The 22,697-nt window shown below is 48.2% G+C and overlaps 2 protein-coding genes across 6 annotated transcripts in view; one reads left to right on the top strand and one right to left on the bottom strand.

Annotated features, from left to right (window-relative positions):
* The first annotated feature begins 1,067 nt into the window (after positions 1-1,067).
* FGF16 (fibroblast growth factor 16) lies at positions 1,068-12,410 on the top strand. Its single transcript, XM_015626493.3, has 3 exons — positions 1,068-1,417; positions 7,629-7,732; positions 11,394-12,410. The coding sequence occupies exons 1-3, from the start codon at positions 1,141-1,143 to the stop codon at positions 11,637-11,639; spliced, it is 627 nt and encodes a 208-aa protein (XP_015481979.1). The 5' UTR covers positions 1,068-1,140; the 3' UTR covers positions 11,640-12,410.
* Positions 12,411-17,148: 4,738 nt separating this feature from the next.
* The window catches only part of ATRX (ATRX chromatin remodeler), a 56,593-nt gene continuing 51,044 nt past the window's right edge, over positions 17,149-22,697 (bottom strand). For 4 of the 5 annotated variants that reach the window (XM_015626326.1, XM_015626324.2, XM_015626325.2 and 1 more), the window contains 4 exons: positions 21,998-22,120; positions 21,351-21,446; positions 20,738-20,866; positions 17,149-20,003 (listed from right to left, as the gene is read on the bottom strand). In XM_015626326.1, coding sequence (XP_015481812.1) covers positions 19,728-20,003; positions 20,738-20,866; positions 21,351-21,446; positions 21,998-22,120 — 624 coding nt within the window. In that variant the 3' untranslated portion in view covers positions 17,149-19,727. Of the gene's footprint in view, positions 20,004-20,737; positions 20,867-21,350; positions 21,447-21,536; positions 21,641-21,997; positions 22,121-22,697 lie in introns of those variants that run through there. The other variant, XR_004497291.1, reaches the window with a different exon arrangement.

Genomic DNA, 22,697 nt, shown 5'->3' with positions numbered 1-22,697 from the left:
ACCTGGGTCCCCTCAGCACCCGCCATAGGCCCCCTCAGCACCCGCCGTGGGCCCAGCGCCCCGGGGCGGCGCGGCGCGAGCAGCAGCGCCGCCTGCCGGGCAGGGCGGGGACGCTCCTGCCCTCGGTCGCTCCCGGCCCGCCCGCGCCCGCTTCCCCTCGGTTCCCCCACTCTGCTCCGCTCCGCCCCGCCCCGCCCGGCTCCGTCTGTCTGCAGCGCGGCCGCAGCTGCCGGCACAGATACGGTGTCGGCGGGCCGGGAGAGCGCGGAAACACCTGTTTCCAGCATGGGGAAGGTGGGGAGGGAGAGCGACCGGCGCTGCCCGGCCCCGCCGCGGGCTCCCTCCCGTCCCGGCGGCTGTAACCCGGCCGTACAGCCCGCGGGATCGCCTTTCAGAAAGATCGCATTCCGTTTTTACACGTTCGGCTGAAAAACGCGTCTCGACCCTCTCCTCACGTGTTGTTTTTTTCCACCGTGTCCGTTCCGGGGGGTGGTGGGTGGGGGGCACGCTGGGGGCTGAGGCTGTGGCGGCACTGACGGACCTGGGGCTTCCGACAGCCCCAGGGCCACCGACCCACGCGGGGGCTCGGAGCGACCCGGGCCGTGCGGCGTCTGGGGACGCGGCTGCGGGTCCGGTCAGGGCCGTGAGCGGGGCCGGGGCTGCCGGCGGTGCGGGAGCGGGTGCGTGCGGGGGCTCCATGATTTCATCGTCGGCTGGCGGGGACCTGCCAAGAGCTGTTATGCCTCACTGCGATGTGTAGCTTTTTCCTGCCTTTTTTTTTTTTTTTTTTCATAATAAAAGAGGGAGTGAAGCGGGCCCCCCCCTTTTTTTTTTTTAAGGAAAAAAAAAAAAAAAAGCCAAATGGATCAGAGAAGGGGGGGGGGGGGGAGGGAAGCAATAGCCAAAGGGGATGCCAGTGAGGTGTGGCTTGCATTTAAATATCCAATATGTCAATGTAAGGGGAGTGTGTACGTATATAAAGTGCAGTTCGCATCCGACGGCGGGACACTGGATCCAGCGATGGGAGGCGCGGGCGGCGCGGGGCCGGGCCGGGGCCGGCAGCGCGGGGCCGGGCGGCCGCAGCCCTCGCTCTGAGCGGCCGCTCAGCCCGCGCCCCCGGGGCCGCTCCGCTCCGCGCCCATGGCCGAGGTGGGCGGCTTCCTGGGCGCGCTGGACCCCGACCTGCACGGCTTTCCCCCCGCGCTGGGCGCCGGGCTGCCCCTCGCCGACTCCCCCGGCTTCCTCAACGAGCGCCTGGGGCAGATCGAGGGGCGGCTGCAGCGGGGCTCCCCCACCGACTTCGCTCACCTCAAGGGCATCCTGCGGCGGCGGCAGCTCTACTGCCGCACCGGCTTCCACCTGGAGATCTTCCCCAACGGCACGGTGCAGGGCACCCGGCAGGACCACAGCCGCTTCGGTAAGGGGCCGGGGGGGGATGCCCGAGCAGGTGCCCCGCGCGCACCACTAATTACCCCGCTAATATAAATCATCCCGGGACGGATATAATTGGCCTCCTAAACAAATGCGCTCACTCCCCAGCAATGCGGGAGTTTTTATTTCCAATTTCCTACTCTCCCGGCGCTCAGCCTTTCTGCAGGTGCACTAAAACGTGCCTTCGCAAGAGGGAAAAAAAGAAAAAGTAAAAAAAAATAAATTAATAAAGTAATAAAAGAGGACAGTGAACAGCTTCAGCTATGCCTCTGAAGTTAGCGGTGAGGGAGGCAAATCAGGGACATTCCTCGTTGGAATTTCTTGGAAATTCCTAGGTTGGAAAAAAAATTATTTTTTTTAGTAGTTTCTTTTTTCTTTCTTTCTTTTTTTTTTTTTTTTTTTTAACTCCTCCTTCTTTCTGGCGTCTGCAGATATTTGTGAGCTGCTCTCCTTTACGTGCGTGACTTTGATTAGAAGAGCGTCTCCCCAAAGCGGGCAGGGATCTGTTGGCTGGAGGGGTGTCAGGAGCTGGGTTTGGGAAGGTTGTTGGAAAGGAAAGGGGGAAGCTGAAGAGGGAGAAACACTTAAGAAAGAAAGAAGATGGAACAATAGGCAGAGCACCGTGGATTTACCTTGCTGCCCGGGATACAGTTGGAAGACTGCAGTGCCTGTATCAGTGGCACACAAGAGCAGTGACCTCTAATGAGACTATATGTAATCTTCAAAAAATGCATCCCAAGCCACAGGCGAAAAGAGTACAGTCAGTCTGAGCACAGTAAGAGAAATTCCCGCTACTCCAGCATCTAGTGCAGGTGTCTGTATAAGCTATCAACAAGTCCCATGCCAGTGATCTCAGCTATGTTGTCAACAGGTTGCAAGACGTGCTTGCAAGACTTTTTATAGTTTTCAAGTGATTTAACTCCTCGGGGAAAGGAATTATTTTTTTGCCTTTACTTGTTTGCAACCAGTCCGTTCTGATACTCTGGGAAGTGCTGCTGCTGCTATTGTTGGAGGTGTAAGGCAGGTTTTTGGAACAATTGGGGAAGCTTATCTTTCCATAAACACCAGGTGTGTGCATGGCATGTCCCTGCCTAAATCAACAAGAAAGTCATAACCCGCGGGTCAGAGTCAGGTACTAATATGCTCATGGGGCAAGCGTTCTTTAATTACCTCCTGAAAACACCCATCTTTTAACCTTTCATGCTGCAGTATGCGATGGGTTTCCACGTTCAAAGAGTTGAAAGCAAACCGATTGCATCTGGTTGGTTTTAGTTCAAGCTGCCACGTAGTGTTTCTAGTCTATCAGTTCTTTTTCCTTACCTTTGTAGAACTAAACTGCCAGTTTCAAATAGCAGCATTTGTCTCAGGTCCATTTTTTGTAAAGATTGAGTAAAAGAAGTATATTTTCAAACTTGGAAAAAACGTGTTAGACATGCTAAAACTTTTCATGGATTTTGCACACTGAAGCTTAAGTCACACAGTGCTTTCAATAAATCGAAACATTGGCATTCCCTAAGTGTTTTAGCAGTCCGCATTCAGCTCCGTAAACTAGACCAGACTTCAGATATTATAGTTTTCTGCTTCAGGGTTTTCCCAGAGGCAGTGTAAAATAAATAGTTATTTGTTGTAATTGCAAGACAAAGCCCCAAAGGATTAGACTGGAATCCTTGCATTCAGATCAAGTTGGACTAAGCCTTGCTTCAGCAGAGACTCAAAGCAATAACGTATTGGCACACAGTATTCACCATCTGTGTTCAGTAGCCATGAATATTTAAATTCCAATGTTACTGGTATGGTTTGTATTAGGATGTCATGTATCGATGCATTCCTAAATTTTGCGTGCAACAGTCAGAGAGAAGTAACTTATAACAGGAATAGGCAGCCTGAGCGATTCTGGGGACTCCAAAGCTGTGGTGAGGGATGCAGAGGTAGATGAAGGGTTCAGGAAAGTCTTTAAAGCTGCCTTAAATCTTGAGGCATCTGGAGAAATACTTAGAGATCCAGGATCAAGCCCATGGGACTGGAAGGTGCTGGCTGGTACCATGAGCAGATAATTCAGGTGCTCCATGGATGGCTGCAATGCCACAGCCCAGGCATGTGTCCAGCTGCAGGTGGGATGTCGGGCAGAACCAGACTTGGCATCCCCCTCTCTTAATTTGGAAGGGATTCAAGAATAGACAAGCAGTATCTGCACCCTCCCATGCGCAGCCATCCCAAAAGCTGCCAGATGTGCAAGACATCCACATCTTCCAGAGAGGAAAATAGCCAAAGCCCTGCTTTGCTATTGCAATGCTATGCAGAACAGACTCCCAAGGTCCCAACAGTGATGATTAAAAGAAGAGGTTCTTTTGTGCCACAGCATTTGGGGGTGTGACTGTAGGGGACAGGGGAGGTACTGGCATCATCCACCCACACTGCCTGAGCAATCACAGGAACTACTGCTTCTCATCTGTCAAGGACTGGAGCCTTCCTAAATCACACCTGTCTTCTGGAATGTGATATTTTATACTTGTAAAAACACAGATTCTTGCAAGAACAATGGAGCTCAGCTTATTTTTCCTAGAGGAGCTTTAATGCAAAATGTGGAAAAGCCCTCTAGGTTTGTTGGAAGAAAGCTCATTCTCACACTATGGAAGTGCCCAATTTCACTCTCTGAACCGGCAGCTCTGGCAAGGTCACTCCCAAAAGAAAAAAGCGTTTTCCAAAATGTATCTCTCTCACTGCATCTGCTCAGAACCTTCCTCTACAAAAAATAAAGGACAGTCAAAACCTGGAGGGGATCTGGACTGACATTAGTACCCTTATGACAATCCTTCTCAGAATGAAACTGAGAGAAATTTGCCAGGAAAATCCCTGTCAGGAGGAACTGCTCCTTTTCTGCCTCACATCTCTTTTACAGCAGCATTAAAGATGTGAACCCAACGGTGCTACTCACTGCAGTGGAGGAGAGAAAGAGGCCTTGAGGTTGCACTGTAGACAAATCAAGGCAGAAAACAAAGCTCTTCTGGGGTACAAACCTGCTCATGGATATGTTACACAGACTCTTAGAGAAGCTGCTGAGACCTCCAGAGAAAGTTTGGCTGTAATTTTGACATTCAGACCATAGTGCACCTGTTGCTGAACAGTTGTTGAGGTTTTTAGCTGAAGCTTTGGGTTTGTAGCCATTAATACAACATCTGATGTTTTTGTACCCCAGCTCCTGAATACAGTCATGTAAGAAGAGACAGGTGCAGGGGGCTGAATTATTTTTTGAGGAATGGTTTAGAGTAAGGCGAGAGTGTGTGGGTCCTGCCATGGCAAAGCTCAGGAGATTATCCAGTGCTTTGGTGGTAAATGAATCCAGTCAGAGTCTTAATCAAATCTCTCCAAGTCTTATCTGGAAAGACTCAAGGAACAAAGAGAAGGAATAATCAAAGTAAGGAAAAAAAGGAGGCAAGTCCTGGGGGAAAGAAAAAAAGAAAGCAAAAGAAAAAAACAAAAGCATGTTCTACCACAAAAACACACCGCTACAATTGGAAAGAGAATTCTTGAGCTGGCCCCAGTGGCCACTCCCTGTGCTGCTGGAGATCAGATGTACGAAGCTGCAATTTTGTCTAGAATTGGAGTGAGTTAAGGACAGGATGGATATCCGCCCACATATTTTCAGCCTTTACTCTGTCTCCTGACTTTTGTGGGCTCAAGTTACGTTCTTAATGCTCTTTCAACATAGTCATCTTCCATGCATGTCTCCAAGTGCCACTCAGAGATCATAAAAAGGGATGTTGTCAGAAGAGATTGTCATGGGCACACCTTGAAAAAAATTTTGTTTGCAAAACCTATGTCTGCCCAACCTGCAGCAGGTGAGGGATGTCTCATTCCTGCTCAGAGAGGAAGGCTGATGCTGCATCTGGCTTGGTCCTTCCCAGGTCTTTGGAGACCTGGATTCACGTGCCTCATACAGAGCATACATGTGGGCATATTCAAAAAAAGATCTGGGTTCCCCTCTACCTTAGACATGCCTCAGTTTCTCAATGTAACCAGCAACATTTTCTTGCTTCCCAGAAGTGACAGGAGACAAAAAAAGTGCTGCTGCTGAGGGCTGTCTCTATACCTACAGGAAGGTTCATCTACCATTCTCCAGTTACCTGATATGTTTCATTTAAATATTCCCTTGTCTCCAGCCTGGAAAAGACTCCCTCATTCCTGGGTGTATCTCTGTACTCCTGTTTTACTTCTTGCACTCCCTGTAGTTGTCCATCTTCCCTCACTCCTTTTCAAAGAGCAGCTGTGGTAATTTCTGGTCTGTGGATGGGAAAATCACCCAGCAGTTCAGTAACTCCCTTGTGTCAGAACTGGTGGGTAGTGAAGGGAGGAAACCACCCCTCATCCTGCACCTCTCTCCTCCCTGTTTGGGATTCTTTTCAGCTAAGAAACCACAACAATTACCAAGAAGAGCAGAGCCAGGGTCTGTGCCTGTCTGACTTGGAAAGGCTGCCTTCCCTGCGTGTGCTGCCTGTTCCTGATTTCTGCAGGCAGGATGTGTTTCCAGGCCAGGATGTGTCGCTGGGCATATTTCAGCCTGTAAAATGTCTGCTCTGGTCCATAAAGTGTATTTTTTGGTGTTTGCTTCCCTGTTTGTCTCCAGGCCTTGATGCTCCCAAGTCCATATTTCATGTCCCCTAGCACCCGCTGGTTTCAGGGAGGGCTGGATTAGATGCACAAGCCCTAGAGTAGGCAGGGGAAAGGGCGATGGAAGGTCTGATGGAAGGTAGGAATTCCTGCAGCAGCTTAGCTGCCAGCACCTGAGGATGAGTCTGTGCTGCACAAAGGGGGTCAGGGCTGTCCTATATTTAGGCGGTGATGCGGTGTCATCTGAGAGTTGCCACAACCGTCCCCAGGCTGTGGGGTGACCCAGAGCTGTGGCTGCCACTGAAGTCATCTGGCTCAGGTGGCAGCTTGTCACATGGTGGCTTTAAACCAAGGCAATACTTTTAAGAGGGGCTCTGGGAGGTAACCTGATCAGAGCATCAATTGCCCAGGGCTGGAGCAATATTAGGGAGCTATATTAGGAGAGCTGGAGCCACGCTAAAGGTTAGAGCAATTTTCCTCTCCAGTCAATGGAGACATGCAGTCATCAGATGAGATGAGGAAAACCCTCTTCCTTCTGCCTCCCAGCTAATTAATCCTGCACTGGACACTGGCAAAACTGCCTGTGACCTCTACGTATATGTGAAATCCATAATAACACAGTCCCACCACTGCCCTCAGGAAGTCTTCCTGGGTAGTTTGAACACTTGTGGTGTTGGGTAGGGGCTGTTTGTTTTTCAGTGCTTCACCAAAGGTTCTCCTCTTACAAGTCTTTCCCCCATTGAAACAGCTGTGGCTGTGGGGGTACAGCAGCCAGACCCTGCTATTGCTTTACACAGGAAATGAGGCTGCCCCTCATTTTTAAAGTATCTGACACCATCGTAGTAGGCTGCAGCCCATGGGTAAAGCAGTTGCTCTTGTAGAGCTGGGGATGGCTGGGACAGATACTTCTGGACTGGGAAGAGGCTGGGACAGGCAGTAGGACACAGAGGGCAGGAGGGGGTTCTGGCAGTAACAGTGGCAGGAGGTGACAGAGAAAGGACTGGCAGTGCCATGGCTCTGAAGGCTGCAGAGGAAAACACATTTTTACCCATGTGCTTTGAAGCTGGATTTTATCCCTATAGCTTGTATATACATTTTGGATTGGCAAGAATCCCACTGGAATGCCAGCATGAAGATGGTCCTCACAGACATCTCTTCTAGTGCTTTTCACTTCTTTTTACTGAATCCATGATTTCAAAACCTGTGGGACAATCATGTTATTCCAGAAGACAAAATCACACTACTTTTGGTGAAGAACAAAACCCTGCATGGTAACAGCCTTCTGACATTGCTAGTGGCCAGGCACAAGTTTCTACATCTGTCTTCTTGGTGATAATTATGAAAAAAATCCAAACCCAAACCAACAAAACCTTGCAAAGCTTTTCTCATTAGCAAAGATAATCCCTCTTGGGCAACTCAAATTGACAATGCTGGGGAGAGGCCCAGACTAGAAATTAGAAGATTGCACGCAGATGGGACTATAGAGTTAAGAATTGTATTGTTACTGGGAATGGCTGGGGTTTTTTTTGTTGCTGGAGCCTGGTGTCATTTTTTTCCTCTGTATGACTTGCAGTTCTTTTCTTTTTTAGGGATTTTGGAGTTTATTAGCCTAGCAGTGGGGCTGGTGAGCATCCGTGGGGTGGACTCCGGACTCTACCTCGGCATGAATGAGAGAGGCGAGCTCTATGGGTCGGTAAGTTCAGGCTGGGCTGATTCCATCCTGTCCCACAGCCAGCTCTGCAGCCTGTGGTCTCAGCTGTGTCACAAGCTGCTCTGTCACAGGTCCCCCCACATCCTTGGGGTGCCACTGATCTCAATCCTGCCCTCGATGCCACTGCTGTTTTAATATAAATATATATAGGAAATTGGGTTTGAGGGAGGATTCAGTCCTGCTGTGAGAGCCCACCGTGGTGCCCAGCCCCCAGACATCACACTGAGGTTTTGCCTTTCAGATATGGTGTGGCAATGGCCAGGTAAAGGCAGGGGGGCATTTGGTATAAAGCCAGGAACTGTTTATGTGTTTTCACAGCCTGAGTAACACATCAGTTGCATTCTCCTCATGGTCAGGTCTGCACCTATCTGCAGGTCTTACCTTTGTATTACAGCTCTTTAACAACAGAAGCTGAAACTGTGACCTGAGTGTTATTGTAAAATTCCCTGTAACTCCTTTTAGAGGTCTAGGGCTGCTGCTCATGATTTCCTAGAAGTACCCTTTTCAGGCTAAAATTTTCCATGTTTTGACTAAAAACCCCAAGTGTAAACTCTTTAAGTGTTATGACTTACAGTCAAAATGCCAGATCTTAACTGCTGGGTAAAGGTGCTTCCTGCAGGTTAATTTAACTCAATTCCTAATTATTTTAGATCAATTAAGGGCAGATCATAGTAAAAATAAAATGAAATAAAATAAACCAGTTTTAAACCAAAGCAGAAGGCAGCACTTCCTCTCACCATCAGATAAGCCTCAGTGTACAAGTTAAAACTCATATACTGTGTATGCACAGAAGCAGTTAGAAAACCTTCAATTGGCAAACAGTAAACTACAAGTTTAGCTCATTTTTCCTTCTCCCCTTTCCACCTGAGACTGATACAGACCCTTAAACCGTTTAAGACACAGTTGCTGATGTTTATGTGAGATAGTTGCCAGAGATAGTTGCCCCATCCCTGAAAGTGTCCAAGGCCAGATTGGATAGGGATTGGAGCAACATGGGATAATGGAATATGTCCCAGGGATGAGCTTTAAGGTCCCTTCCAACCCAAACCATTCTCTGATTCTCTGATCATCAGATACTTCATGCACCAATAACTGTTCTTTTCCCACCTCATTTCTGAAACACCTTCTACCCTGCACAGCAGTTAAATGCAGAGCCAGTGGTTAAATTAAAAATGTGCAAAACAGAAAAAAGAAAAATCACCAGTATTCCATAAAACACAAAATCTCCTGAAACACGCTTCAGAAAGCAGGGCTGGAGCAGCACCTCTCCTGTCAAGCTCTAAAGCTGCTCAGCAGCTCCTGGAGTTGCAGCTTTCACTTGTGCCTGCTGGAGAACATGAACCCATGTGTCCCCCCCACCTTTGCCTTCAAACCCTGCAGCTCTGATTGTGAGTCGAGTTTCATGATGGGTTAATTAAATTCCAGAGCCTGTGTTCATGTTACAACACAGGAACAGCAACAGGGTAGCATTTTATGGCACTGAATCTGGAAACAGGATTGACCTGAGGACAGTCCTGGGAGCTGTCCCTGCCCCTGACAGGAGGTTGTAGCAAGGTGATCTTTAAGGTTGTTTCCAACCCAAACCATTCTGGGATCATGTGCACCAGGCAGGACGCTGCAGGGACACACTCAAAAGGCTGCTCCAAACTGTGCCGGCGTCACGAGCCAGGTCCCCAAATAACCCTGGAGTTTTAAAATCTGGGACACGTGGGTTGTACAATGATGGCTTTTGGAACTCAAAAGCCACTACAGTATTCTTAATTAAAGGTCCATAAAACAGCGCCTGACAACAGCATTAGCATTACAATGGTATTTTGGGAGATCACAGTACAGCAGTATTTTTAAATTTTCAGCAAGTTTATTATTTCCCTCTGTGCCAATTTTGCCTGATGCCTGTGTTGATGCAGCCAGAGCCAGCCATCCCCACAGCGACACGTGGAGTCCCCTCGGGACACAGAGCTTTTCAGCCTGTCCCTGTTGACCTCGTGCCAACATTTCTGTAAAGCTTCCCAAGGGTTTCAGAAATGCCACTAATACTTAGGGCAGCAAAAGTCATGGGCAGCACCTTGCCTGCTGCCAGTGTGGTGTCAGGTTCAGTGGGGACATCCCAGGGCTTGGAAAGGAATATATCACACCCTGCAGAGTCACCCCAGACTCGCCAAACATTTTCCACAAACACTGTACTCCAAACTACCCAGTGCAGCACAGGGGAATGGGGGCAAAGCAGCAGCCAGAGTTCAGCCAGTTGTCAGGTTCCAATATATTCCAAGTAGATGGCATCTGAGAGGAGGGAAAAAGCCCAGCCTGTATTTATTGACAGTTCTGGGAAGAGAAGCCCATGGTTCCCTGGGTCTCAGATGGCCAAAGCTGTGGCCTAGGACTTCTGGAGGGCTCTGGAGGCTTTATTTAATTAGCAGCAAAACATTGAAAACAGGTTCTGGGCACAGGTGAGCTCCTGGATTGTGTTACAAAACACAGCTAGGCAGTAATGTTTACTGAGCACTCCGTGTGCCACAGAGGGGACACATTCCCTGCCCGGATAGTTTACAGTGGAGGGACAGTGGCTGTAATATTAGAGCATGCTACATTTACAGGCTGCCCTTCAGCTGAAAGGGCTCCCAGTCACCCTGGCAGTACCGGGATGGGATGGGATGGGATGGGATGGGATGGGATGGGATGGGATGGGATGGGATGGGATGGGATGGGATGGGATGGCTGGACCCACTGTGACAGCACAGCGGGGATGGTAAAGTCGCCTGTGTCCTCATGGGGCAGAGGGACAGCCTTACTCCCCACTGTAGCTGGGCACATCCCTGTACTGGCACATGGAGATGGGAGGGAGAGAGAAGGAACACTGGACATGAACAAAAAGTCCATCATCAAACAGCCACTGCCAAGAGCCCCCAGCTGTAAGGGCTGGATGGGAAGGCTGTCTGTGGCTGGGGTGACACCAGTGCCATCTGTCCTACCACACCAGCGTGGGATGCACCAGCCACACACCCTCATCACATCATCTATCACTACCCTAAACCTTCCCTGGGGTCTGACATCCCATGTCCCTCTGGGTCTTGATACAGCCTCCCATCACAGCTCACTGACGCTCCAGCAGGTGAAATCCTCAGCAATGCTTTCGTTCCCATCTCAGTGCATCCAACTGTGTGCCCTGAACTTCCAAAGCACACAGCAATAATCAACTTGCTCCTATTTTCCTGTTTAGACCCTTCAGATGTGCTGCCTGCTGCTTCTCTTACCCAAAAGAGGGGATTTGGGGTGTGTGGTACCTTGGAGGGGGCTGCTACAGGGGGATGTGTCCCTGCCTGGTGGTATGACCACCCCAGCAAGCTCAAACTCACACCTGGGCAGGTTTGGAGCTTTGCTGTGTGCCTGTCTGATTTATTATTCATGGAGCACCTTTGCAAAATCCACACCCACATTCTCCTGCTTTTATCTTCTTCCTCCTCCAAGAAGTCCTTGGGTCTTGTGCCCATTTCCACATCTCATCCCCACAGTCCTCATCCTCAGGGGAGCCAGGAGAAGGCAGCTGGGGAAAGGCTAGAAAAACAAAGGAAGGGTGACAATGTCTTCTCCTTTGCCTTTCTGACACGAGTGTCTCTTTGTTCCCCTGCTGCGCTGCCCACGGCAGAAGAAGCTCACCCGGGAGTGCGTTTTCCGCGAGCAGTTTGAGGAGAACTGGTACAACACTTACGCCTCCACCCTGTACAAGCACCCCGACTCGGAGCGCCAGTACTACGTGGCCCTCAACAAGGACGGCTCCCCCCGTGAGGGGTACAGGACTAAGAGACACCAGAAATTCACCCACTTCTTACCCCGGCCTGTGGACCCTGCCAAAATCCCTGCCATGTACAGAGACCTCTTCCACTACAGGTGATGGTTCCTGCAGTGTCAGTGTACATACTTGGGCTCCCAAGCTTTTTCCCAGAGCACTCTATTAATAGTCATTCCATCATTCCTGTAAGCGTAGATGACCTAGGGAAGCACTTACATTGAATTCAGACACTGCTGTTCCTCCTTGTTTCCAGTGTATATCGAACCTGGGTTATTTATGGGGCGGGGGTAGGGGAAGGGAGGGATCCCTACATTTAATCTTCCATTTTTGTTCACTTTCGTTACCCGGTTGCTACAAGAGAGGCTGAATATTCAATGTTACGGTTGCTTAAAGGAACGAGCAGGTCAGCAAACCTGATCACTGGGGAAAAGAAAGCCCCAAAACAACCTAAAAATGAAGCGAAGAAAAGAAAACAAAGACCACAGAACTGCTGCAGATGCTGCTGCTGAGCTGGGATAGCTTCCTGCTATGGAAAAGCCTTTGAGTGGTGCCCTGCTTAAGCAGCCCAGGAATTTGCTACGTGGATGATGCTCCATGGACTGGTCCTGATTTGTGGGGTTCTTCCTGCTGTTGGGGTGGGAATGGGGCAAGGAACATTATTCAGATGTAAGCATGGATACTGTGCATAAGGACAAAACTATTTATAAAATGTATATGATATTTATTTTATATATTTATTTATTTCAAAATAATTTTATTTTTAATGAGAGATGCTATGACCGGATTTTCATCAGGAAGAATAAGGTCCTACTGAAACAGGAAAAAAAATGAGTTTTAAGAGCTTATCGGCAATAAAATTGTCTTTATATTGTAGATTTCTTGCTAGCCCTTTTTTTTTTGGCACTCTTCAACAACTAACCCAGTATTTCCCCAGCAATATGAACAATAAATCCACCTCTAAAAGGGCTTTGTGCAGTAAAGATGAATTGCCTAAGCCCCAAACTCCTGCAGGAAGATGACATCAAATCACAGCTCTGGGAAGCGCCAGCTCGGTCTCCTTGGGGCGTGAGGCATCCCCGTGGATTTACCATCCTGCCCAAAGCCAAGAGGACAAACATTTGGAGCATCTGCTGTGTTTTGGATGGACACATCATTCCTGCAATAAAACCTGCACATCTTGCATGAGATTTACCTGCAGCACTGTGAAAAATCCGTGGAGAAATAGAAAGCAACAACAGCAATTCTGAACCCCTCACTTTTAGGCAATTACGGTGGATGAGGATCATCCCTGCAGGCAGTGCTGGGATGTTCTGGCTGTGTGACGTTTTCCTCTGCAGAAGCTGCCTGGTCCCACAGTCCTGTCACCTTTCCTCTGCCTCCAGCTGGGCTCAGCAAACCCGGTGGCATTTGGCAGCCCTGAGCCACAGCCCCATATTTGCAGCTGGTGCCCAGCAGTGCCAGGGAGCTGCAGCCCTCCTCCAGTCAGTCAGACCAGGGACACTCATGGGGGAGGCTTGGCTGTGCCAGCACAGGCCCTCAAGTGACACTCGTGCCACATGTCTGCCCTTGCTGCCTGCTTGGGATGTCGCAGAGCTGCAGGGAAAGCTTCCAGCAACGATGCCAGTTCATGTTTTGTCCCCTGGGAGCAGGAACGTGGTGTGGCTGCAGAGGCACAGGCACTTTGCAGCACAAGGAGAGGCCGACGGCCATCGGGGTTCTCTGGAGTGTGGAAAACCCTGGACAACTCCAGCTGTGGTGGCTCTGGCTTTTCCTTATCACAACTGCTTTGTGCACAGTGTTGTTTCTTAACCTCCTCCTTACAAAACAGTCATGGTAAAACCTGAGCTCCATCTTCAACCTGTGAATCCCCAGGACATTTCCAGTGACCTGGAGATGATCCACACCAGCTTCTTCATGATGGAGCAGCAGCCCTAGAGCCCAGCTCTGCTCCCGGCTGTCTCTCGCCCTCTCTGCCACCTCCCATGTCCCTGCCACGTCCCTTCGCTGTCCCAGCGGGTCCGGCAGCCACCAGACGACAGGCTGGGGTTGGCAATGAGGAGATTACAGGAGCTTTACCTTCAATGATCCAGACATGAAGGAATTTAATCCCGTGTTTGAAATAAAAAGAGTTTATTTAGCTTCTTCCTCTGAGTCACTGCCGAAACATCTCATCCCCGGCTGCTGTGTCGGGAGCTCGCTCGCTCACGAGACGCGTCCTCAGGTGCACTTTTGACCTTCCCCTGCACGAAGGGAAATCCCTCAGCCCTGGAGCCTCGCTCTGCCCCCTGGGATGATCCTGCTCCCTCCAGCCAGGGCTTTCCATTGTGCTTGAAGATAAATCTGGTGGTTGAGATCCTGCTCCTTTTCAAAATGAAGGTCAAAACCTGATCTCAGCAGTGCCAAGTACATTTTTTTACCAACTCCAAAGGGAGATTATTTTGCCTGTGGGGGCAACACTGGACTGGTTCTTCTGATACTCAACTCAAAGAGCTGCTGCAGCAGAACCTCCTGCCACAAAGGGACACACAGGTACTAGGGATGCTGTAAAACACCTTTTCAGGGTCTGGGTTAAAAAAACTCTTACTTGCAAAAAGCAAAATCCACGAAGAGTTTAATGGAAAATTCTCAGTTAAGGCAGGTGTCCTGTCCTGTGCAGGGCATTCATTAAATGGGGAATTCAGCACTGTTAAATCCCACCCAAATGGTTCTTTCAGTTTGTTTGGTTCTGGTTCAGCAAAGCAGCTGAAGATGTGAGTGACTTGAGAGCCAAAGAGCAGCAGAGGGAACCACCACAGACATGGGGTGCATTTTGAGTGGCACAGGAGCAGGCTGTGAGGTTGTGTGGACACTCTCACCTTTCCACCCCATCCCATCCCCTTTGGTCCAGCTGTTACCCCACCTGAAGATGCCAACTGCTGCTTTGGTTTGGAGGTGTTACAGGAAAGTTTGAGAGGAAAAGATGTTTGGGTTGCTTCAAGCTAACAGAATCTTCCAGGTCAGCAAAAGGAAACTGTTTGGGGTCTCAGCTCATGTCAATTCCATGGGATACAAAGGCACAACAGCCAGCTGGAGAACTTCTCTCAAAGGGGAGGCAAAGGCTGGTGCAGGGGGTGGCTGTGATCCCCAGAAACTCCACTGTGCCCCTGGCCCCAGAGCTGTTCTACACACGGCTGTGGGTCTGGAAACACCACAGCAAAAGGGACAAAAGGCATCTCTTCAAACCTCCTTCCACCGAGAGGGGTGGGCCTGTTCTGTGGGAAACATTATCCTGGGACAGCTGTGCAGAGCAGGAGGGAGGAGGCTCCAGCAAAGAGCTGGGAAAGTGCTGGAGTCTCACTATGGAGGGTGCAGAAACGGGAGAGCTGCCTGGGAGAGGCCAAGCACAGCAGTGAGTGCCTTTCTCCCTGGCTTTGGCTCACGATCCAGGGCACAGGGATGGATTGGACGGATTGTCTGGAGACTGACATACAAGTGGCAGCCTCCACGTCCCTCAGGGTCATCCCCATGGAGACCCTGCTGCCTGTGGGGAGCTCTTCTGGAATGAGAGACTTGGGGCTCCTTTCTCCAAGGGAGAAAAGGAGAGGAGGCCCCAAAGATTCACCTCCTCTGGAGAGAGCAATGGAGAGCCCAAAATTGCAGAGGGAATCCAGGAACTCAGTGCTGGAAGGCAGTGAAGGTGTCCTGGTGTTGTCCCACCTGGTTGGACATCCAGAGAGATGTGCTGCCACTGCCAGACTGTGGCTGAGAAGTTCCTGGAAGGGCACCCAGGGATGGAGCATTCCTGAAGGAGAAGGGCTGAAGCTCGTGTCAATGTGGAGACAAAGACATCTGCACCCCTTGGGATAGCGCTGGTTATTGCTTTATTCCAAAATTGCCCCAGAGCTGCTGAATCCTCACCATGGAGAACACCAAGGGTGTCACCTTGTACCTGCACTGGGTGTGAGCAGGAGTCCTGGGAAGCAAATTCCGAGGATTCTCAGGCTCTTCCCTTGCTGTGCCAGGAGGTATCTGGCACTGAGATGCCACCAGGCAGGGCAGGTCACCACACCAGACACAGCCAGGGCACAGGTCCTCCACCGCTGCTGCTGCTGGGCATGGGTGAGAATCCAGGGGAATGAACAGCTCTGAACAACTGAATTCCCAAAGCCACACAGCCACACAGCTGCTGTGGCTGGATCAGGCTTTAAGGAGTCTCTCAGGTATCAGTTACTGTCTCATTCTCCAGCAGTTTTTGTGAATGCAAGGCGAGGGTGGTGTTTGAGATCAGAGCTTGGGAGTGGCTGAGCACGGCCCCAAGGGGTGGCCCCACAACCCCGGCACCCACTTTCCCTGAGCCCTGCCCTTCCCCAGGGCAGTGTCCCCACTCAGGCCACAGCCCCTTCCCAACACTCTCCTCCAGTGACCCCAAGCCATCTCCTCCCTGGGGAAAGCAGAACAGGAGCTGTGGCTGGATCAAAGAGTCACAGCATGAACTCATCCCACTTATCCCAGCCACACATGGCAGGGCAGGAGCCTCTCCAGACCCTTCACAGCAGCACAGCTTTCCCAGAGCCCCCTTTGGAATTCTGGTGCTCTGTCCCCGGCCTCATCCCCAGGGTGGGTTCCACAGCACAGAGGGTGCACAGGGGATTATTTGACACCTGAGCAGGTCTGGGAAGTTCAGACACCTCGTGATTACTGGTGCTGCTGCTGCAACACCAGCGTTTTTCCAGACTCCTCCAGCTGGGAACATTTAGGACATTTGGCTTTCCATAAACATTGAAAATCTATCCAACTTCAAAACTATTTTTCACTTGAACTGATGAATTTAGTTTTATTTACTGTGCGCAGAGTGGTTCTGCTTTTAGGATAAAAGCAAAAGCTGCTCAGGCTGGGCACAGCTGACACAGCAACAGGGCTGGGCAGTGTTGGGACACCTCAGCACAACATTCTGGACATGGGACTCATCCCAGGACACTTCCCAGCCCAACACAGACGGCCACATCCAGCCTGAGCTGCCCACTGCCCTCCACCAGTGTTCAGCTAAGTTAAAAGTCACAGGGATATTTAAAACCACGCTGCCCACAGGGCCCCTTGGAGCACAACTCCAATATTTCCACCTCAGACACCACTTCCACCTCCCTCAGCTTTACCAAGATCAGCTGTGCCCCTGAGCAGCCCCAGCACTGCCAAGGAACAAGCAGAGGGCACATTTAAACACAATTATTACACTTCTCTTTGCATAGCAAAGTGAGTCTTTTGCCCAACAGGTGGGATTTAATAACTAAGGAAGGGAGAAGTACAACTGTGAGGTTAAAATACGGCACCACCTTATTCTGATTTGACCAAGCAGAACTTCACCTCGCTTTTAACCATCTCACTGTTGGACAACTCATTTCATTTTTAACAGGCAGGCTGGCAGAAGCTGCTATTAATAAAGAAATTTGAAAATCTGGACCACAGCTATTTTCCTTAAATGAAATCAATGGCTATATCCACTAAAGTCACTGCAGAAAACAGGAAGAGCTCCAGCTCACAGCTGACTTCAACAACAGTTCTGCACAGACACATTCCCAGGCTGAATCCCTGTGGAGTTAACGCTGAACTGTGAATGTAGCACAAGGCACGTTGATGTATTTTGGTCACTTTATTAAATGAGATATTAAATAGTTTAAGTTTCAACTACTAAAACAGCACTTTGAATGGTGAAAACACAGATAGTATATCATCATACTTGAATGCTTCTTCTCTTTTAAAAACACATTTCCAGTCCTTATATATATTACAAAACAGCCTTATAGGAAGAGGGGACACCTTTTCTATAGTACTTAAGATATTTAATACAGAACTGAAAAGCCATCTAGTAGAAACAAAGGCAAGTCTTCACAGCTGTATGATTTCAGCAGCCAAAGCTGGTTGATGGACTGAAACATTACTATACAACTGGGACAAAACATATACAATATCACAATACTAAGCAAAAACGCTTTACATCCAAAGGAATAAACAGGTTACAAAATGTGGATAATTTAGCAGGCAAAACTGTATTACAAGCAACATTTTTGTTTGTCATCTTAAGCCATTTTTATCTAGTTAAAACATCTAAAACAAATATAAAAATGAGCCTTTTATTATCTTACTGATGTATGTTCTGTCTTTAAGTACTGGTTAAAAGCCTGATGTTATACTCAAAGCACATTGTTATGCAGCTAAAATGTCGAGTGAGAAACGTAAGCAAAGTGGTCCAGGTTTTACTTCAATGCTTATCTTGGATTCCTCCTTGTGCATTAGTCTTCTGTTATCCATAGGTCTGTCCAGGATGAAATAAAATGTGCCTTTCAATGTTGCCTAAAACTTCCACATTTAAGTCTTTGAGTTACTGTAAAACTCCATTTAACATTCCCAGGTTTGGTAGAAAGTATTTCTCTTATTCACAACACGTAGGAATATCGGTGAGAGTTGCCCACAGTACATTTGCCTTCAAATGTTTGTCTCAACATCTCACTTTTGTCTCTTCTAGTGCCAACACGTCTCTCTTTGCTCCCTCCCCCAGATCAGAGTTAAACTGTAGAGCTGGCAGAGCACTAGAACACACTGAGGGTCTTTTGTGGTATCTTGTCATCAGAGAGTCCAAGACAGCAACTTGTCAGCTGGGTCTGCAGCAGCCCAACCAACCTCTGTCCTCGTCACAAACCAAGTGTCAGTCACACAGCGAAACATCTGCATGTTTAGATGCAAAACTTGTCCATTCAGGGCAAGAACTCAAAACTCCTGCCAAGAAACTTCCCAGAAACCAAAATGATTTTAATCCATACCAGCATCAGAAGAGTCCAGCACAATCTGGAGCCACTGCCTCCACCTGTCTCCAGAGTCCTGTGTTGTCCACACACCACTGCCTCCACGTTCCTGCCACTTACCTGTGCCCCCAGATTACCAACGGGGTTTTTTGGAGGGGGTAAGAATCAACTGAACTCTATGCAAAGGAAAGCCCCTGTTTGTATTTAATAACTTCACAAGCACAACAAGAGTGGGCAAAGAGAGTGACAACGGTACAGAATAAACCTGAAATTTATCTCTGGCCTACATTAAAAAAAAATCCAAAACAGAACAAAAACAAAACCCAAATCAAGCTCTTTGTGTCCTAACCCATGTTTTCACACAACTGAAGGGATGGGGAGGAGTGCATAGCCACATCTCTATCAATAAAGTCATTTCACGCTTCTGGCAGCTCTAGAAGTCGCTCCAGCCCTTTCTCTGTACGGATTTTCAATGGGCAATGGTTGTGACACAGTAAAGGGGGTTCTCTGCCAGGGTTTGTCACCGTCACCACTTTGCCCCCAAAGGACAGGAACTGAATTGTGTTGGCCCGTCCCCCATTGCCGGCAATGGGAGGAGACAGTAGCACCAGCAGGAAGGAGTTACCAGAAATGTGCTTTGTGCTGGACTCCAGAGCGAGGGATCAGCGTGTGAAGGAAAAGCATCTCCCACTCCCAGATCATCAGCTGTGATTCCATCACGTGGAACTGAAAATAAGAAATGGCAGCAGACTGGGGCAGGCCCAGTCATGTTTAAGGCTGGATGCACAGTTCCCTGTGCCTCAGAAGGTTCAGAGCAGTAGTAGTTACGAATATTGCACTCAGTTCTGTTTCAGAGAGGATTTTCAGCTCCTGTTCCATTCAGCACAGATGACCCACGAAGGAAACTAGACTATTTCTGTTACAACGTTCCCACTAATAGAAAGAAATGGGTAAGCAGAAAAGTATTCCATAATTTGAGGAATCAACTCTAATCAAGAACTCAGCTGTTTACAATTCACATATGTCAGACTGAACATACAGACCTGCAGTCCTTCCTAAGCTTCCCAAAGCTTTGCAGCCACGAAAAGCAAGCGTAGGAGTTTAGACAGGAAACCTGTGGAGATGCTACTGTAACGGGAGGACTTGTTTTCACTGAAAACAACTTGTTATCTCCTGTACTCAACATATGTAAGAAGATTCTAGGCAACATCACTGACAACAGGGAAAACATCGTGTCCTATTTAAACAAAGCTGAAACACTAATGTGGAACGTGGTATTTAAGGGGAGCAACCAAACTATTCTTTTTAATTTTTTTTTTTTTTTTTACAGTTGAGTTCTGTTAGGCCATTGATTCCTAAAAAAATAAAAGTTCTTTCTCTGATTTTAACAATCCTTTAGGCTTTTAGTGCAAAATCACATTGATTTCCCTTGGGAAGGCCCTGGATTTTTGCCTCTCATTGGGGGTGGTGCTCGTTGTAGGGGTGGTGGCTGCATCCCACCAGACACTGACTGATACATTCCTCTCACATCTATGGCTGGGTAGTTGGAAGGATTCATGATTAAATTTGGAGGCTTTGGCATCATGAGGTGGCCCATGGCTTGCTGGTAGGACATCTGCTGCTGCTGCTGCTGGTTGTACTGGTGCTGGAGCCGCCTGTTCATCAGGATCCTCTGGACACAACCGATTAACTGTGGAGGGAAAGCAGAGCTGGCTGAGTGCACGACCCGTCCCCCTGCTCCCAGGATCAGGTTCAGAGCTGAAATCAATTTGTTAGGGACAGCATGGCTGGGGGAAAAAGCCCCATTGTTATCACCATCCCTAATGTGATGGCATTCAGCAGCCCATTACTGGAGAAACCATTTAGTAACAGCATTTAGGGCTCAGTTCTCCCGAAGACTCGGCTATTGTGTTGCAGGCAGCATTTAGGTGAGTTGCCATGGCAACGAGTACTCTACTGTGAAATTATTCCCAGGTATAAGTTACATCATCATTTGTCAGGTACCATTCATCTTCCCTTTGAAAGTCCCGCCTGTGGACTGTCAGTGTTTGTCTGCCTGGGAGAAAAACTCTTCCCTCTGACATCATCGGGGCAACTTTCAGATTCTACAAAGTAATTTCAAGCTAAAACAACATTACCAACACTTTCTAAGATGTGTTTCCTAAGTGGCTGGCTGAGCTCTGGGAATCAGATTTCTCTTTATGCCTCATGACCTCGCAGCAAAGCCCTTCAGCTCAAAAACCTGGTGAGTGGCTTTTTTATGAACTTCTCCCGTGTCTCCCTCACCGAGGCTCAGCAATGAACTCCAGCACGCTGCTGACCATTCTGTGAGGGGTATTTATGTGCCTAAACATACACTTGTGGTTCAGGACAAGATCCTCATTCAAACCCTGACAGAAGATAAATAAATGTAAGATATTTTACCATCTGCTGTTTCCCGAGGACGTCGTTGTAAATGGCTTCTCGGCGCTTCACATCCAGCTCCTGGCTGGCCTGTCTGTTCAGGGCCAGGGCCTGCACCTGGCTCTCTGTCAGGGTTAAGTTTTCTTTCCACTGAAAAGCAAAAAAAACCAAAACCTTCTTGGCACTGGTGGTTTGAACAGAAGCCTGATGGTAGCTGAGGCCCTGGGTCATGTTCGCAGTTGCACCAAGAATTAAACCAGCCCAACTTCCAGTCAGTGCAAAACTGCTTCACCAGAACCAGGAGTAATTATTAGTTCTTCTAACTGGCAATTAGCAGTCCACAAAATTCAGTAACTACTTGCTTGTAAGTGCTGATTTCTAGAAAAAAACCAGCATTTTCAGAGCATGGCAAATACTTATGGCTCTAAATTGCCTCTCCTGCAAGGCTCTGTGCCAGATGAACACCACCAAGGGTTACTACTGCAGGGATAAAGATCACTACCAACTGGAAGTGATGCTCATTAACAATGCAATTCATTAGCTGGATGACCATTTGCAGTAGCAATATCTTTGTCTGATAATGTTTAGTGTTTTCCACTCCTGATCTAAGCCCAGGGTTATCCACTGCACTCACTATGGCTGCAATGATGTCTTCAAGGGGCTGGATTCTTGCTGCAGCCACACTGTTGGTTGCTTCCACCACCTTCTCTCTTCCCTGATTAATGAGGTCCTGAGAAAACACCAGAACATCAGTTATAAAGCACAGAAACAACCAACACATTTCTTTCCCAACCTTCTTTAATCTTTCTCTTGTACATACCTAGACTGCAATTACCTTTCTGCTCTCAATTTGCCCAAGTCAATGAGTCTAAGCTGCCACCCATCTGAATTTCAGCACAGATCAGTTGAACAACATGTATAAACCTGGCAATTTGTAGACAGCACTTGTAAAAACCTATTTTTATACTCACAGGTTTTCAGACCAGGATGAGAATACTAAAAACCCAGGCAAATTTTCTACCACACAGACTTGAAGATGTTACAATTTCAAAGTGGTAATTAAAGTCTGCAAAGAATGCAGGTGATACTCCAGAATCCTGACAATCTGCCCAGGTATAGGTTTATATCCATGCAAGTTAAAATTTCAATAAAGCTACATAAAAAAACAAAAACAACCCCAAACCTCCAAACTATTAAAATATAAAGATATTTCAGACTGACATTATCCACAATTTGTGTCAGAAAACCCCTGCAGCAACACAGGAGTGCTGTGCTCCTTACCTCCAGCTGTTGGTTACTCATTGCTGACAGAGCACCCAAATTGTAAGGAATATATGTCTGAGAGCTGAAATTTGTGGGCATTGTGGTGGTCCCTGCTGGCATGTTGAAACGCATGGTGATGCCCTGAAAAACACCAAGTGCACTTCTCACTCACTCTGAGAATTCTCTACCAAGCACACAGCCCCTAGAGAGAGCCACAGGCCCTCAACACTCATCATGGAGGTTTCCAAACCTCAGCTCAGAACCCCAATTCAGTCACAGAGGAACCCAAGTTCCAGCCTTGAATAATCTCTGAGTTTAGCTTGTCAATATTTGATATATCAATGACTGTGGCTTACTAGTACAGCTTAAGTTGGTAAAGATAAATTTTTTATATTGAAAACCCACTACTTAATGTTGAGTTTGACCAGCCTGCAATGAAATTCTGAAGTAGTAAAATGCACAATTTATTAGCAGGAATGTAAAGCTCACTGCCCATTTGGATTTCTCACAGGATAACTTCAGATTTTATTCTTTATCTCCCTATTTCTTTTCCCTCCCCAAACCTTTTCATCAGTTCACTCAAGGTGGCCAGTGGCAATTTATACACCCACTTTTTGTAATTTTAGTGGAAGGCTTTTGAGGGTGCCTGACCCATTGAAACTCAAAAGGTAATTTGGGTTAACACCTGTCTCTTATACACATCTAGCACCCACTTTTT

The sequence above is a fragment of the Parus major genome, chromosome 4A (assembly GCF_001522545.3).
Source record: "Parus major isolate Abel chromosome 4A, Parus_major1.1, whole genome shotgun sequence".
Classification (NCBI taxonomy): Eukaryota; Metazoa; Chordata; class Aves; order Passeriformes; family Paridae; genus Parus; species Parus major.
Note: the sequence above shows the minus strand (reverse complement) of the source record. Positions and strands in the feature narration are given on the sequence as shown.

Bases quoted from the DNA above. Each gene is read 5' to 3' on its own strand.
- FGF16 (XM_015626493.3), top strand. From the start codon at position 1,141: ATGGCCGAGGTGGGCGGCTTCCTGGGCGCGCTGGACCCCGACCTGCAC. The intron at 1,418-7,628 runs GTAAGGGGCCGG...TTTCTTTTTTAG, and splicing joins GCAGGACCACAGCCGCTTCG to GGATTTTGGAGTTTATTAGC. The intron at 7,733-11,393 runs GTAAGTTCAGGC...TGCCCACGGCAG, and splicing joins GAGGCGAGCTCTATGGGTCG to AAGAAGCTCACCCGGGAGTG.